The following is an 18751-nucleotide window of genomic DNA, read 5'->3' as shown; positions in this document are numbered from 1 at the left end:
GGCTAGAGAAGTAATTTGAAGATAGAGGGTAGATGAAATAGTAAACAGAAAGTTGAACACTGGAAGGCAGAGCTCATTTGGAAACCTTTTTGAGCTTTCCTGTGGCACTTTATTTTCTGGTATTTCACTCGTCAAAAAGGGCAGATAAGTTTCTGTCTCTCTCTCTCTCTCTCTCTCTCTCTCCCCCCCCCTTCCCTCCCACTCTCTCTCTCTTTCACTCCTTCTCTCTCTCCCTCCTTCTCCTGTCTGTTGGATCTGTCAGCAGCTTGCAGGCTGCTCTAGACTTGAACAGTAATTATAGCAACTTCCTGAAAGTGAAGCCCCCATGAAAAGTCTGGAGAAATGTTCTTTGTCATGGCCTCTACATGAGTAATTAGTTCCACATGTGGCCTTCCTAGTTTCCCTCAGCTATTTTGGCTGGGTCTCTGAATGCTGTGCTATAGTTTGACCTAAAGAAACGTTAAAGTTTTTATTTGAAGCATCCACTACGAAACAACGACTCAGGTCTTCTGACAAATCGCCTCTGGTAGATCCATGCTGTTAGGTATAGCATTGTTTTTCACTGGTAATTCCTGATTCTGTTTTTATACTTTTGTTTTGTTTTCATGGTATTCTGTGGCTTAGTTTTATCTCTGGTTAACTAAATCTGTTGAAATTTGCCAAGTACCACTTGACCAAAGGTTATAAGATATCAGCCCACTGGCATCTACTTTTCTTTCTCTGTTGTGGCTGTTTTCAATTATATATACTGTTGAATATTCTGAATATGTAGTTCTCTCACTTTCCCTCCATAGGATTCTGATCAAAGCTAGAGTTGCCTCAAACAAGAGCTTGATTAATTGCCCTTCTAAAGATCAAAATGTGAGAAAATTTCTAGGTAGCTTCCAAATTTAATTTGACTAACCAGACTAAGAAACTTAGCATTCTTTAAAGAAAGTACAGCCAAAGCAATTCATTTCCACTGGCCTTCTGAAATACTTTTTAGAAGTAGAAAAATATATCTCTTTGTTATACGCTGCATTGTATATTTCTAAAAGCTTCAAGTGAGTACTGTCCTAAAGCATTTGCTTTTCATAACATGGCCTCTTTTGAATCATTAAATAGCACACTAGTAAAGAGTTCAAAAGTTATGACAAGCCCTTGTTATCTTGTGAGGAAGGTTAAATAAGATAAACATGAATTATCTGGCATCTTAGGATGGAACAGAGATTAGCACTGGGTACACCATTCATAGAAATATTTATATCATCAATAGGAGTCAGAGGAATGACTTTATATCTCTGTACTTTTGCTCCATACTTGTGTCTTTAGGGCCTGTTCAATAGTGCTTGCACAAGCCCCATAAGACTCACCTCCCTTTTTTCCCTGTCACTGCTTGCATATTACTGGAAATGATCTAAGTGTGACTAAATACAATGTAATAGTTGTATTACATGTGGATACCAACTCCATTCTTTTCAAAGTATCTGTGTGTTTACTCACATGAAGTCCTCATAGAGGAGCCATAAACCACTGAACCAGTAGTCAGCCAGTATTCCAGGTGTAGACCTGCTTCTGCCACAGAAAGTGAAAGCCTTTCTTCTGCCCATTTCCATTTATGTCTGTAAGACATGCCTTGGAAATTTTTGTCAAGGCAAACAAAAGGTGGTTCTGATCAGACTGCACCATGATTTCACCTTAGTCTGTATATCTATATGCCCTCAAACGGTTCTACTACCTACACCAAATAGGAATCTTACAATATTTCAATCAAGTGACTTAACTTTATACTTATCTTTATGACTCTTGAAACATTTTAAGGAATTTTCTCCAGAGACAGCTATAGAAATTGAGTTCCCCTTAGAATATATGTCCATCTCCTTGAGTTTCCAGTTAACTGAAGTGTTTGAGGGTGCTCTTGCCTCCAAATAGTTCAACGAATATTTATTCTTGCCTACTCACCTGCTAGTCACAATACCAGCAACTGGGCATACAAAGATTAAGACCTGACTCCTGCCCTCAAAAAGCTCACACTTACATAAAGTGTTAGGAATACGCATCTGTTAACCAAGTGCAGTTTAAAAAGTTGGTCATTCTGCTCTGAAAAGTCCTTGGTGTTGATTTGGAAATGGCTTAATGACTTTTCTTACATCTGTAAAGTTATCACTTGAATACCCAAAATGTGTTGGGCCCTAGAAAGCAAGGTTGGACATGACAAATACTTGACTTTGAGGAACTAAAGTTATTTAATTTGCTTATTTCAAAAGTTGTTGACCAAAGTGATTATTGAATCAATAGATGGTTTTGGGTGACTACAAAATTTGCTCTATTTTAAAGGGTTATTAAAAGGAAACGCTGTTTCAGTTAGTTATTGTTCCCAATCTTGGCACATTTTTATGACTTTGGAAATTCTCAAATTGAAACCAGGACTGAGGCTTCTTTCTGTGTACCTCTAAAGGGGCAGGGTTACTAGTGTTTACAATTATTTTATGATATCCAGATATGCGTACTTCAGCTAATATTTATATAGCCTTAAGTTTTTTTGTTACAAGATCAGTGCACAAGTTCAAACAATAGAGAAGTATGTCAAGAAAAAAATTAATCATCATTATCCCTTCCAACTTCTTAACCCTTTCCGTCTTCCCAAACTAATGGTAACTGTTTGGCATGATTCCTTTGACTCCCTTCTCAATGGTCATTTTACAGCTTCTTTACAGATTACAGAATCCATTCATGTACAACGTATTAGTTTCTTATAATAATCCTATAGTGTAACCATTATTATCATCCCCATTTTATTGATGATAAAATTAAAGCTCAGAGAGCTTAAACATTATTTCATCAGAGTCCAAAAATGGAAAAACTCAGTTTTTTTCTGTGCTCAGAAGAATATTGTCAACCTACAGAAACAACTTGTTCCCCTACCGAATTCTTATAGTGCTTATATTTCCTGTTATTAAAATGCCAATTAATTATCTGCTGCGCTTTCACAGTTTTGTACTAAGATGTTACCTGTACTATTTGTTATTTTATGTATTTGAACTTTTTTTCCCCAGATAAAATCTAAGCTAATTGAAGGCAGGAACAATATATTTGTATTTTTTTTTTGACTGGCTGATAGTAGTCCATTTAGTAAACTGTTAAAAGAATGAGTAAAGAGCTATATGGTATGCATGTGGTTTCTGGTCAAATATTCATCATGATAATAACTTAAGAATTACAGCTTTCTTAAATCGTAAATAAAAAACATAGTGTACTTTTAATATTTATATATGTGTCTGCAGCTATGTACCAGATTGAACTATTCTTTTTGAAATAAATGTAAACATTGAGCCAACCATATTTCCTTGCTTATTTTTGGCCTTCTAATCTTCTGGAAGCATCCTGTGCAGCTACCAGTCATATAATCTTGTGTGAAAAGCAGGATCTAACCAAGTTGTAGTGTTTCCTTTCTTGTTGTTTTCTCCTTCCCAGTTTGTAGCTAAGATAAAAATCTAGCTGACCTTAGTTCATTGCAAATTAGAGAAGATAGCCCCACTTAGTTTGGCTTTATGTGGTGTGGATTCGCACTTTTTTTTTTTTTAATTGGAGGCAATGCAGTCCCCTAATCTCCTGCATTTCCTATTTTGTTAGGGCCCAAAGGACTAGATATGTTGTAGCAGAGCATTCCACTTTTCTTCCCTTTCCTGAATCACAAACAAATGTCTTCCCTCAAATCACTGCAGTGAAGTGCCTTCTTAGGCAGAGATGCAACATCAGCCTGTAAAATAGAGGAGAAATATTTCAGAGGAGTAAGAGATTTTCCTTCAACAACTGAAAAAGAAGTTAAATTAGAAAGCTATAAATCATAAACTTAATGCAACTGATTTTACAGTCTTCAGAAAGTTTGCAAAACACAAAGATTGTGAGAGAATTGATTTTAAAATGTACATTTACGGACCCATGTTTTGTTTTTGCCCGTCTCTAAAATTTCCATTGCTGAGTCTGTTTATTTAGAAATAAGCTCCTAACCAAAAGCAGTATATATTTTATGAACATTCTTTCCTCAAATCAATTGAGAAAGATAATGTTACGTCTTTGAGTTTTACTAACCACTGGCGTGCACAGCAGCCATTTTTATATTTCAGTAGCATAATACATCCAGCAGACAAACCTTAAAAACTCTAGCTCTATTGGATACCAGTCGCAAGAAAGTAAATATATGATTTATGACTCCGGTAAAATTGGAAGCACTGTCTTGAAATCTTTAGGGGAAGGCAAGTTAAAGGGATTAGAAAATTGTTGCTGGCCTTTTCAGGCAGATTTTAAGTGAGAGCATACTAGCAGTGTAGTCTGCTGCATGCTTCCACCCTCAAAAGCTGACAAGCATCATCTGAATGCTATGTGCTATGAGCTCCCGTTGAATTCCATGTTACAATCAGACTTTAAAATGAGGACTGGTTTCCTTGGACAAGAGAATCATGGTGTCCTCAGGTCACTGACAATTTTAGAATGTTGACTCCTGATGTCTTTTGGCATCACCAGTATTTTATTTCCTTAGTGTGACTCAAAAATGAATATGCATGATATCCTAAGGAAAAAATATCTGTATGTGCATAATATAAGGACACAGAAACTACTTTTTTTTTTGCAGGGGTGGAGAAAGTACCCTTTCTGTGGATGGGGATACAAGTTAAGCATAATGGCTACAAGGAAGCATGTGTGTGAAGGGAAGCTTTCTGCTTTACCCAGAATACCTGCAATTATGCAGTAGGTCATTTTAGAGGCTCTAAGTCTTTAAGTAATGATAGGCATACTTGTGTAATACATAGCACATTGCCTTTATTTTAGGATTTTAATCTTCTAGTATATACAAAAGGGGGAACCCAAATTACATGAATTTCTAAAAGGGTTTGATCCAACATAAGTCTGTTTAGCTGTGTCCATTATAGATACTTTAACTAGCCTTCTCAATTCTGTTCAGTTTCCAGAGAATTTATTCTAGTTTCTAAGGACATATGAGACCATATTAGAATACTTCTATTCATGCCACCATGGAAATTGGCTTTACTTTTACATACCAAAAAAAGTACTTGGCATATAAATTGGTTCATGTTGAAAGGTTATTTACAGGTTGCAAATGAGTATTAATCACATATCTTTATAAACACTTATTTTAGTATTAATCAACTAAAAATGATTTCCATTTGCCACACAGAATCAGATTCAGTTCCACTTCACTGCCACTCAGGATGAGAGTACAAAAGCTATAGAGACAATAACATATACTGTTTTCTGAATTTTGAGGTTTGTTTTGTTTAGTTAGTTAGTATTTTGTTTTGAGCACTTATTTTATGTCAGGGTCCATGCTAGTGTCTTTCACATGTGATATAATTTAATCCAGCAATCCTGAAAGGTAGGATCTCTCCATGGTTACAGATGAGGAAGCAGAAGCTCAAGGAGGTAGTGTCGTGTGGGTATTCTGGAGCCAGCTGCCATGGGTTTGAATCCTGGCTTCACAGCTTGTTTTGATGCTTCCTTGGCAAATTATTTAACTTTTCTGACCTCTGGTTTTCTCATCTCTAAAACAGGGTTTTCTGAAAAGAGCTTAGAACAGGGCCTGGCCCAGAGCTAAGCTTTATGCAGGTAAGGCTGCTGCGGGACACACCAGCCACCCAGGATTGTTTTAAAAACACTGTAATGGAAGCTGACTTCTTAAGATAACCCTTCGGAGAATCTTTTTGAAAAGCCGTCATAACCTTTCTCACCCTTAAGTTTATCTGGTTTTATTACAGATATATGGATAGATAGACTGAAATAGATCTGGATATATATGCAATTGTGTATACAAATGTATGTGAGCATATATATGTGTATATAGTATATGTAAATATGTATATAAGTGTGTATGTATTTGTATATATATTTAAAGTAAACCAGATCATCTCTATATGAGAATTATTAACATCAAAATAAATTCTTTTCTCTTTTTAAGGTAATATTATTTTAAGCCTAGCGCATGTGCAGTGTTTTTTTGTAATCTTAAACGTTAGTTTTAGTGTAGAGATGTTTCAGTCTTTTTAATTGTTTTAACTTTTGCCTGTCAGAGCTTCATAGCAATAGTTAAAGGTTAACATGGAAATATTGGGTAAGAAATACCTTTGTAATTTTTCAAATGCAACAAGTTATTGGTTTCTATTCGAGTGGAGCTGTCACTGACTGCGTTTAAAAACTACACACACATTTTGTGTACTGTTGGTTCATTTTTGTTTGGGGAACACTCACTTTACTCCCAATCTTCTGTCCTATAACAAAATGTTTTCCTCTGGTACAATTTACTTTGTTTCCGTCTCTCCTCAGGTTCTTCAAGAAAAAACTAGCCTTGGTTTTCATTGGCCAGAATGGATTATGATTGCTTTTGAAATAATGTCTTGTTTTGCTGAAAAGCTAGTAGATTATTAAATAATTATTTTTTCTTTAAAGGATTTGTACTTCATTGAGAATATGTGGGGTAGTCTCAGGTGCTTCCTGGCCAGTGTGTATGTCAACTACTAGGGCAGGTGCTTGGAGTTCAACTTGTATCCATAGGCATTTTCAGGGTCTCATGAAGTTAGTACTGAGAAGTGCACTAATTGTTGTTTGTTTTTAAGTTTTCTGAAGAGAGAAAAACAGTGAGGATAAGTGGTATAAAAGGAGTCTTTGTTTGTTTGTTTGTTTGAAACACTCTTCCACTCAGGCTGGAGTGCAGTGGTGCAGTAATGGCGCACTGCAGCCTCGACCTCCTGGGCTCGAGTGATACTCCAACCTCTCAGCCTCCCAAGTAGCTGGGACCACAGGTGTGTACCACCATGCCTGGCTAATCTTAATTTTTTTATTTTTTTATTTTTTTGTAGAGACAGAGACTCCCTGTGTTACCCAGGCTGGTCTCAAACTCCTGGACTTATGGGATCTTCCCACCTTGGCCTCCCAATGTGTTGGGATTATAGGCATAAGCCACCGTGCTGGCTAAAAGGATTCTTTTGAATTTGCCAGAAGTAATTGCCTTCTGCTAGTGGTAAAGCCAGTTTGAAGACAATGGACTTCCCTTCCTTTTTTTTTTTTTTTCAGTGATCCCAGACCATGAAGTTTTCAGTACTACAATTCAATTGGTTAATTTTTGGAAAGTTGAGTCCCTCATTCTTTTTAATCTTTAATAAAGAACAAGAAAGCTAGTGGGAGTTGATTTTCCAGTAAATTTTGCCCTATCTACTTCATAAATCAACCTTAATTTTAGTTCTGTCTTTGTCTTCAGATCATAAAATAATTAGTATTGCTCACCCTGTGATTCTTATACGGGTTAGGTTGGATCTGATTTGAGGTAATGTCAACTGTAACTATTTTATTATTATTTAATTTGATTTTGTTTTAGATTACATGTTGTAGATTCGGACAAATTTAGATGAATGCCACTTCTGTTGCATTCCCATACTATATCATTTTCAATGCATTTGTCCTGTGTATGTATATGGGAGGATTTCTGAGTATATCAAATTCCCCACTTAAAACTACCATTCTCACGGTACGTGTCTCCTTTACATTCAATATAGAGGAATTTTATTGAGTTTTTTGTGTATGTGCATGCGGACAGAAACTGTTTAGAAGGGCCAAGTTAAAAACGGTTTTTAACTATGTAAGATAATTTACATAACTATGTAAGATAACTTTGCTTACCAATGTACAATGTGATTGTGAAATAAAAGTTTTGAATTAACATTCACAGTGAAAACACTAAAGCCAAGTGTTTCAGTGCCCAGAGCAGAAACTGTTTGATGATTTAGTGTTTGTACAGATTTAATTAGTTATATTTACTTTCAAAATTTCATCTTTCTTTAACAAATTCTACTTCTTTGAAGTTAAATGAAACCTTTGCTTTTTTGGATTCAACTGAGATATCAGAGAAGGAGCATTAGAATTGATTGGTTCAAGTTCAGCTGTGCCATTTTCTCATTTGTCAAATGGTATAAAAAAAGATACCTACCTCAGAGGTGGTCGGGAGGCCTACTTCGATGATATGGATGAAATAAATTGGGATGCTTTTGAAAACATTCTGCAACAAGTTCATATGGCTACAGTTTGGAGGATTGCCATGGCAATGCCTTAGGGAAAGTGGTTATGGTGTTGTAGCAAATACCATTTCTACCCTTGGTGACTTTTATGTTGTCCCTGAACATTTACAGAGAATAAGAGCAGAGAATATTAAACTAGTTATTTTATCAAAAGGCAGTGATATGTGTTGATTTCCCATATTTCAATATATGCATCAATCACATGATCAGAAAGCATTCAGTAAAACAGGCTTATTAGTTTTTGCCCTTTTTCCTCCTCCTCTTTTCCACTATTTCATCTTTTCTTTCCATCTTTCCTCCATTCAGCACGAGACTTTCTCTAACTGAGTATTCCTCTTCTCTCCAGCCCCCATTCGTCCTGTTTCTTTTTTAGAACATGAAGTTGGAATTGAGCTTATTGGTAAAAAATGTGTTAGGTTATTTAATAAGATTTTGTTTCTTCTCCTTAAAGTTTCAGTCAGATGAATTAAACCCTATATATGCATTCTTAAAAACAAATAGCTCCCAAACTAATTGCTTTGATACTTCCATGTGGCCTTTAAAGTAATTTTTCTATGAGCCAGTTACTTTTGAATTTTTTAAACATTAAGTGTCTTCAGAAGGGTGGAGAAAGGATGGAGTTACAGATTGATCATATTTTTATTTAAAAGCAATTTTCTAAGGTTCCAAAGAATATTGCATACCAAATATTTCCAAATAACATATATAGACCTTATTGTCTGTTCCATTCATTCGTTCATTCATTCATTTGTTGCTTGTGATCTGCTGATTCTTCTTAAACTGTCGTTTCACTTATTCTGACATTTATATCTTATCTTTCTAACTTGATTAGAAGCATCTTGAGGTCCAGGGCCATGCCTGTAGTTTCTAGGTATGCCCTACAATAGTTTCCCAAATGGAATCAGGTGAATAAACACATATTAATTAATCTGAGATTTTCTTGAATGGAAGGAGTCAAAGAAAGAGGATTCCTTTTGAGTAAGAATCAAGGCCACTAAAAATCACCTTCCTAGTTTACATTATATAATCTTTATTTACCTGTGTAAAGATTTTAAAACTGTGTTGAAGAATGCTGCAATGTGTAGGCCATTTTTGGAGCATTTGAGAGTGTGTTTAGAAAGTGCCACAAAATGCTACAGATGCCATCTGACTTAAAATTCACTCACGGAGGAATTTATTTAGATGCGTGTTTGCTAGGAATCTACTACCAAGAGAAATGTGGAAACCACATGAAATTCACTACATAAAGAAATCTGGTTTCCATTTCTGTACTGCATTTTGTGCTAGCAGGAAGAAGATAAACAAGCTGTTTAAAACTAAAGTGAATGGCAAAGGAATTCCAGTTTTAATTCCCCCCCTTAAATGTATTTTGCAAAACCTAATCCTATCACATAGGTCCTTTAAGAAGGGAGAACATGTGTTGAGTCTTCTAGTATTAGCTATCTCAGTGGAATGGATGAGTAATTTTGTTTCCTGTTGATGTAGTGTAGTAATACCACTATGACATGTGCTTCAGTTAAAATTAAAACGAAAGTCTCATTCTAGTCTTTGGTAGGCAGACATTATTCTGAGAATGAGAAGAGGGAAGGAAGCAAGAAAAGGCTCTTTTCTGTTAGTTTAAGATCACCCCTTTTAAGGAGAGGAGAATTTTATCCTAATGTTTTAATATAGCTATTTAAAACTCTGTATATGAAAAGGTATATGAGTAAGGCAGATGAGAGGAAAAAGATTGAACTATTTTTATTTTGAGAAAAATATTCTGGGGGTTCCTTTTAAGTTTTCTATTTAGTGATCCTTATACAGTTTAAATATGTTATGAGGTTGCCATTTAAAGAGGAACACACTCTGTTAAGATAAAATGTTTTGTGATTAATAAAAATGTTAATATTTGAAACATAAAGGCCAACCATACAATTGTGATTTTCTTTTAATAAACATGACCAAATCATACATACCTATGTTTAGGAGTAATAAACATGCATTTCTCAACTTGGTAGGCCTTGTGCTTTGCAAAAAAAAAAAAAACCTGTAATATTTTTATAAGATCAAGAAGATCATAGCATTAAATTGATCATTTACTTAAGTAAATTAAAACTTTTCATTCCATGGCTTAATTTCTCTCCTGCTTTATGGTGGAGAAAAGCTAATTAAGGTTTATTTTATATACTCTTATTTAATATGGTGCTTGTTTGTATTTTTGTTAGTTTTCCTATTGTAACTTCTGCTCTGGTAATTTTTTAGCTGGCTACACTTAATAATTAATATATAATTTGTCTAAGCCTACACTCAGAGCCAAGGGGCTTTATATCTATGGAAAGTGCCATTTTTCAGGTGAGATGTAAAAATAAACATCCAGTTATGTCATTCTTTTATTTTTTCACTCACTCCATAAACATTTATCAGACTCCTATGATGTTAGACTGTGCTGGAGATACTAAGGTAGAAAATACAAACTTTATACCTTCAAAGAGTTTGCTTAGGATGACTTAAGGGGCAAAAACAATTGTTAAGAAGATAGTGATTTTATTATTTCAGATAAATATAAATCTACACATATATTTAGGTTTATCTAAAAATATTATATGGTCTGTTTAGCCAATGCTAAACTATTGGTTGTTGTTAGGCAGTAGAGTGTAGTGACTGAGGGAGAGACTAAGGAGCTAGAAGGCCTTGGTGTGCGTCCAGCTTGACTGCTTACTTTGTTGTGTGACTTGGTGAATGTTATTTGTCATTTGTGGCTTTTTTCATCCATAAAATGAGGATAATAAGTGTTTCTACTTCATAGGGATGTTGGAGGACTATATGGATTAATCTGTGGAAGCTTTCAGCATAGTGTCAAGTGTATATTAAGCACTTGAAAAAATGTTAGCTTCAGGGATGATTTCCAAAATATTTAGCAACCCAGACAGTAGGGGCATCAACCAGTAAGAACTGCTGTTGGCTGTAAAAATCTAATATGACCACCCCAGTGTTTATGGTATAGATAACAGCTCAGTTAGCCTTCATCAGTTTTATTGTTTCTACTTAAAACTCGTGCTCCATCCCCATCCTATCCTAGAGACAATGGCTCCTGGACCAGGCTCTGTAGTACTAACAGACTGTGGACTTAATAGGTGCCTGCAATTTATATTTTTGTAATCTTCTTAGTTTTGAGTACCTAGACTTAGTATAGATTTATTTCATGTTCCGGATAATTCAGGATATTTTTCTTACCTAGTAATTCCTAGAAAGACACTAGAGCCAAGCCTTGGGTTCCCTACTTTTTTTTGCCTAATGTTGGTAAGTAATTGTTATAATGTAGATGTTCATTTTTTTCTCCTCCTTTCCCTCCTCCTCCTCCTGCTTTTTTTTTTTTGTAAGAGAAAAATTATATCTAAAGCTAATTGCCTTAAATTCTTTTTTTAGAAAGTGATTGTGTACTATAAATAAACTAACTCTTTTCAGTAATTGCTCTTTTTTTAATTTTTGCAGTAAGGATAGAATGTATGTAAGAGCATTTAGGACATATAAAGCATTAAAGGACATATAAAGTGCAAAAGACATTGTCCTTTTAAGTTAGCAGACTTGATTCCCAACACTGCCACTTGCTAGTTACTTAACTGTAGTTAATTCACTCTGTGTTACATTTTTCCATCTGCAAAATTGGGAGTAATAGAACCTTTCTCATAGAGCAGGAGACCCCCAACCTTTTTGGCACCAGTGACTGGTTTTGTGGAAGACAATTTTTCCACAGATCAGGATGGGGTGGATGGTTTTGGGATGATTCAAGTGCATTAAATTTATTGTGCACTTTATTTCTATTATTATTCCATTGTAATATATAATGAAATATGTATATAACTTATCATAATGTAGAATCAGTGGGAACCCTGAGCTTGTTTTCCATCATCCAGGGATGATGGGAGACAGTGACAGATCATCAGGCATTAGATTCTCGTAAGGAACACACACCCTAGATCCCTTGCATGTGCAGTTCACAGTTGGGTTTGCACTCCTGTGAGAATCTAATACTGCTGCTGATCTGACAGGAGGCAGACCTCAGGTGGTAATGCAAGTGATAGAGAGCGGCTATAAATATGTATGGCCTGGTTCCTAACAGGCCAAGGACTGGTACTGCGTTCGTGGTTCAGGGGTTGGGAACCTCTGCCATAGAGTGTTGTGAGGATTAAACAAGATAATACTTATCAAGCATTTAGGACATACATTTCAGTAAATTCATTTAATTTATTATATTTATGAAGCACTTAGGATACAGTTGACCCTCTGAATTCCATGGGTTTCACATCTGTGGATTCAACCAATTGCAGATTGAAAATATTTGAAAAAAAATTGGGTCTGTACTGAACATGTACAGGCTTTTTTCTTGTCATTATTCCCTAAACAATATGATATAACAACTATTTACACAGCATTTACACTGCATTAGGTATTATAAGTGATTACTTACAGTCTTTAAATAAGATGATTTAAGGTATACAGGAGGATGTACATAGGTTGTATGCAAATATGGTACCAATTTATATAAGGAACTTGAGTATCTTTGGATTTTGACATCCATGGTAGGTCCTGGAAACAATCCCCCACAGACACCAAGAGACAACTGTAGTTAACATTCAGTAAATTCACTTAATGTATTCAGCAGGTATTTAGAGTACTTACTATGTGCCATACAGTATTCTAGGCACTGGGGATACAGCAGTAAATTTAACAGACAAAAATCCTGCCCGCATGATAATCAAGTGCAAACAATATGGTAAGGAGAGAGAATAGAAAATCTGGGAATGGGGTTGCAATGTTAAGTAGCATGGTTAAGAAACGTGGTATTTGAGATTATATTGGCAAGCAGTGAGGAAGTAAGCATGCAGATGGCTGAGGAAAGAGCCTTTCAAATGGTGGGAACAGTATGTGCAAAGACCCTGAGGCAAGAGTGTGCCTGGAGGCCAGAGGAGCTAGAATAAGGTGAGGGGAAGAATAGGAGTAGATAAGGTTGATAACTGGGACCTGCTTAAGATCTGAGTGGTACAATGATGGGCATGAAGAGGGGATCAGGAATGTACCAGTGAAGGTTTCTTGGAGGAGAAGGTAGAGATCTGGAAAATAGAGAGACCATGAAGAAGCGTATGAAAAAAGGAGAACATTCCTGCTAGTGGGAAGAACATAAGCAAAGGCACAGGCAGTGGAAGAGACAGACCTAGAGAACATCCAGGATCGCCTGTCCAGAGCAGAGAGTGTGCAGTGAGAAGGGAGGGAAACAAGGTTGAATAAATGAGTGAGACTGGATGATGGAGGCCTTGAAACCTAGACAGAGGACTTTTGGGTTCTACTGATTAAAAAGATGTTTCTAGTCAATAGAAGCAAACCAATGAAAAAGTCTAAAGTCCAAATTTAAAATCAATATATAAACTAACTCTCTCTTGCTAAAAGATACTGTTTGGGTTTGTTTTCAGAGACAAGTAAAGAATTTAAAGTTTTATTGATAGGTTTGATGTAAAATAGAGAAAAAGTTTTGATACTTAAAAAAAGTATTTACTATTAAATAAAAGATTCCCTAACACTACTATGTGAGCTACAGTTATAAGCATTATGGCTTAATAAATTAGGTGTTACTTTATTAAAATAATAATCCTTTATGAATAATCTTAGTGTTGATAAAAACATGCTGGGGATCTTGTTCTCTTCTTTCTGCCCATGATCAAGCTTTAAACCTAAGCGTTGTTTTGCTTGCTGGTATGTATGTATGATCGCGTACTCACAAATAAGGAGTGTACTCACAAATGAGAGAAGCAGTGAGTCAAGTCATCTAAATGGTCACATTCTTCCTTTGGAAAATTATCTTGCAACTTGAGACCCATTGGCATTATTTATTCATTTCTGCCTCTTTTTACATTCTACTTAATGCCAAGCTATGCAAAAAAGTTATGGATGGAGAAAAAAGCCATCTGTGGAAAAGAACAAGCATTACCTGTGTGTGAGTCCTACTAGATTCATCAGACTTTTGTCTTCTTTGCCTCACACTTTTTAAAATATAATATCTTCAGAAAAAGCATTTTTACTTGAAAATAAGTTTGTGTTTCTGCTACAGCAAGTTCATCTCACATTGAGTTATTGTCCAAGACTGCCATGGTAAATATAGCCTGCTCCACCTAGAACTGAACTTATGTTCATATGGATTGGTCCTCCTCAGAAGTTTACCATATGTATAAACATGTTTCTTTAGCTTTCAAATGTGAATGAGATCCAGTGCTAAGTTGATTTTCATGAAATCTATCTTAAGAAGTAGATGATGTGACTATCAATTGTGTACAGGATATAATGTTAGGAAACTTTTGATTCTATTCCTGCCTTTTATTTTGCAGCAGGAATTTGGCAATGTGTGTGCTCCCTGTGTTATTGAGTTTCTTGAGTGTCTTCATGAAATAGATGCAAAATATCAGTTAATGGCCACAATAGATTTTCACTAAAAGACTATACGAAATTATTAATCCTGTTTGTGCTGTAAAATGTGAATTACAGTCATGCATCACTTAACAATCGGAATGCATTTACAGAAATGCATCCTTAGGTGATTTCATCCTTGTAGAAATATCAGAGTATATTTACACAAACCTAGGTGGTAGAGCCTGCTATATACCTAGGCTCTATGGTATAGCCCATTGCCCCTAGGCTATTAACCCATACAGCATGTTACTGTACTGAATACTGTAGGCAGTTGTAACACAGTGGTATTTGTGGATCTAAACGTGTCTAAACAAAGAAAAACTACAGTAAAAATACAGCATAAAAGATAAAAAAAAAAGGTACACCTGTAAAGGGCATTTACCATCAACCGAGCTTTCAGGACTGGAAGTTGCTCTGGGTGAGTTAGCGAGTGAGTGGTGAGTGAATGGGAAGACCTAGGAAATTACTGTATGCTACTGTAGACTTTAGAAACACTGTTCACTTAGGCTACTCTAAATTTATAAAAATATATTTTTCTTCAACAATAAAGTAACCTTACCTTAGTGTAACATTTTTACTTTATAAAATTTCAAATTTTTAAAAACTTCTTGACTATTTGTAATACAGCTTAAAACACAGACATTGAACAACTGTAAAAAAAAATTTCTTTTTTAATATCCTTATTCTATATTCTTTTTTGATTTTTAAATGTTTTTATTTTTTACTGTTTAAATTGTTTTGTTAAAAAATGTAGACACAAACACACACATTAGCCCAGGTCCACACAGGATTGGAATCATCCATATCATTGTTTTCCACCTTCACATCTTGTCTTACTGGAAGGTCTTTGGGGGCAGTAACATGCATGGAGCTGTCATCTCCTTTGCTAACAATACCTTCCTCTGGAATGCCTTTTCAAGGACCTGCCTATGACTGTTTTACAGTTAACTTTAGGAAAAAAAAACAGGTAGAAGGAGTACATTCTAAAATAATGAGAGAAGTATAGCATAGTAAATATACAATTCAATAGCATAGTTGCTTATTATCATTATTAAGTACTATACACTGTATATAATTGTATGTGCTAGACTTTTATAAGAGTGGCAGCACAGTAAGTTTGTTTACACCAGCATCAGTATAAACATGTGAGTAATGTGGTGCACTACAATGGCTATGAACCCATAGGAATTTTTCAGCTCCATTATAATTTTATGGGACCACCATTGTATATGCAGTCTGTCATTGACTCAAATGTTATGTGTTGCATGATAGTGGCTTAAAATCCTAACAATTACCTTATTAATAGGCTGAAACACACTGTGTAAAGCAATACCAGTTTATTAACTTTGGTCTGATGGCTGGATTATTTACTCTTTTCTTCAGTGATTTTCGTGACAGACTTCAGAATAAGTTTGTTAGTCTTTGGATGACCCTGGATTAGGCCGCGGTTTTCACCTCCTATATATTTTATATATATATATATATATTTCATAACAATATATATGATCCAGATACAAAGTGGTGCTTGCCATTCAGTGAAACAGTGGATAAAGAACAGAAGCAGTTCAGGAGGAACAAACGAATGGCACTAGGAAGGAAGACAACAGAGCACTCGAATGTTATCATGGGCCGTTTCTCAGCCTAACTTCAGCATTATGAGACACTTATTAGGAATTTTTTAAAAGTTTATCACAGTATTAGAGTGAAATAATAGGGATATGAGATAAATCAACAGAATGTTGCTGGAATGGGATAAAGAGAAGATAAAAACCAATCAAGAAAAATGCTTCCCCTTTGCTTGACATTGGTAATGAGACATGACTCCATTTAATACCTACATTTTAAGAGAGATATGAAAAATTTGAGAGGGGTACCACAAATTAGCAACTAAACGATTCAGGATTGCAATCTGATAATGTAAGTGGTGGGGGCCTGAGGAGGACTTTATGGGAAAAGGTGTTGTTTTGACTTGGGTAGAAGGTTAATATCGACTTAACTGCCTCAAAATAAATTAGATTTCAGTGTAAAAAGGATGTTCAGCCGCAGTTCATCTTCCGAGGGAAAATAAACAAACTAGTATAAACTGCTGCCAGAGACATAGATTGAGCAAAAGAATGAACTCCATAAAATTGACTGCTATTGAACAAAGAGAGGTACTATCATGATAAGTTGTGGATTTTCTTTCAGTGACTGTCTTTTTGAAATGAGATTTATCCATTGGGGTTGGATAATTTGGCCGTCTCGTTTTCTAAAAGTGTGATTCTCTAAGACAATATTTTGGATAAAGTGTATTTGCCAAGGAATTAAAAGAGCTTTGTCTGACATTTGGTTAAATTTGTTATTTGCATACTTTAAAGCATTCATTCAACAAATATATATTCGACATGGACTTATGTTAGTAAATATTTTTATAATAGTAGGAAACATAGGAATATGTGCTATTATTGTCATTGAGAAACAATGTGTAATTTCTTGCCTAACCTCTGCTTTTGATTATTTATACAGTTTTTTGTAATGAAATAATTTAAACTTAGTATAATATATTGACATATCTGTTGCTGTTGCTTGATTATCAGCTTTGAGATTTTCCTTAGAGAGTGCATGATTTATAAGTTCAAAAAAACATCATTTTGGGTCAAATCATACACATAAGGGCTGCTTTCCAAACATTTGGCAGTAAATTCTGACCTCCTGATTAATGTCAAGTAGTTTACTTAATATATGATGTTGTCATGGTGACAATTACTCAAAAACACAAACATGGAAAACAGAAAAAAATAAAAAAGAAAGAAAGAGAGATGGCTGACGGCTTTCTTATGTATTTCTCCTGCTTTAAACATATTCCGTAAGGGGTAAGACAGATAATTTTTCCTTGCATGCCTTTTTATACTTTTTGAATTTTGAGCTATATGAATATATTGCTAATTTCAAAATGTTACATTATAATATTTTAAAATTTTAAAACAAAACTTTGGCTTGCTTTGATAAATAAAATCTCTTAAAAATTTTTCTTTTGAATTAAAAAATATCAGATTTCCCAGAATAATTTACTTCAATCTATTTTAATCTATACTCAGATCATTATGTGAGAGTGTTACTCTTTTCTTTGTTTTCAGGGCTTTGCATAAGGTGACTTGAATAATATATGCAAAAGATATTTTGTGAATGAATACTTGTGAAATCTTTTAAATATTCCTTTAATACAGAGCATATATTCTTTTCAAGACACTTACATAAGCCAGTTTTTGGTAGAATTCTGCCTATTCATGAAAGCAGGCATCCTTGAGACTTATTTTTCTTACAGCTTTACTGAAGTATACTTGACAAATAAAAATTATATCTATTTAAGGTGTACAATGTGATGGTTTGATATATGTTATGAAATGATGACCACAGTTAAGTTAATTAACATGTACATCACCTCACATCATTACTATTTGTGTGTGTGTGTGTGCAGTGGGAACACTTGAGATTGAGATCTATTCTCTTAGCAAATTTCAAGTTTACGGTGCAATATTCTTTTTTTTTTTTTTTGAGACGGAGTCACTCTGTCACCCAGGCTGGAGTACAGTGGTGTGATCTTGGCTCACTGCAACCTCCATCTCCTGCGTTCAAGCCATTCTTCTGCCTTAGCCTCCTGAGTAGCTGGGACTACAGGTGTGTGCCACCATGCCCAGTTAATTTTTTGTATTTTTAGTAGATACGAGGTTTCACCATGTTATCCAGGATGGTCTCAATCTCCTGACCTCGTGATCTGCCCCCCTTGGCCTCCCAAAGTACTGGGGTTACAGGCGTGAGCCACCAGGCCCGGCCAATATTCTTAACTATAGTCACCATGCTGTACAGTAGGTTTCCGGAACTTAGTTTGTTGTATTACTGAAAGTTTGTACCCTTTGAGCAACACTTCCCCATTTCCTTCACCACCCCCAGGCCTCTGGCAACAACCTTTTCTACTCTATTTTTCTATGAGTTCAACTATTTCAGATTCCTTGTAAGTGAGATCATGCACTATTTGTCTTTCTGTGTCTGGTTTATTTCACTTAGCATGATACCCTCTAGGTTCATCCACATGGTCACAAATGGCAAGATTTCTTTCATTTTTAAAGCTGAATATTTCATTATTTCATATGTACGTACTTCATATGTGTATATGTATGTGTATATATGTATATATGCATGTGCATATATACACATGCGTACATATGTATATATATACACACACACATACATCTCACATTTTTTTTATCCAT

General features: G+C 35.1%; 1 protein-coding gene across 11 annotated transcripts in view; it reads left to right on the top strand.

Moving 5' to 3' along the window:
* The window catches only part of DNM3 (dynamin 3), a 575478-nt gene that overhangs the window by 300999 nt on the left and 255728 nt on the right, over nt 1-18751 (top strand). For 2 of the 11 annotated variants that reach the window (XM_063648661.1, XM_063648658.1), the window contains 2 exons: nt 5550-5604; nt 6319-10068. The exons of the other annotated variants lie outside the window; for them this stretch is intronic. In XM_063648661.1, coding sequence (XP_063504731.1) covers nt 5550-5570 — 21 coding nt within the window. In that variant the 3' untranslated portion in view covers nt 5571-5604; nt 6319-10068. Of the gene's footprint in view, nt 1-5549; nt 5605-6318; nt 10069-18751 lie in introns of those variants that run through there. 11 annotated transcript variants of the gene reach the window in all.

The sequence above is a fragment of the Pongo pygmaeus genome, chromosome 1, assembly GCF_028885625.2.
Source record: "Pongo pygmaeus isolate AG05252 chromosome 1, NHGRI_mPonPyg2-v2.0_pri, whole genome shotgun sequence".
Classification (NCBI taxonomy): Eukaryota; Metazoa; Chordata; class Mammalia; order Primates; family Hominidae; genus Pongo; species Pongo pygmaeus.
The sequence above is the reverse complement of the archived record's forward strand: the minus strand, read 5'-3'. Positions and strand labels throughout refer to the sequence as shown.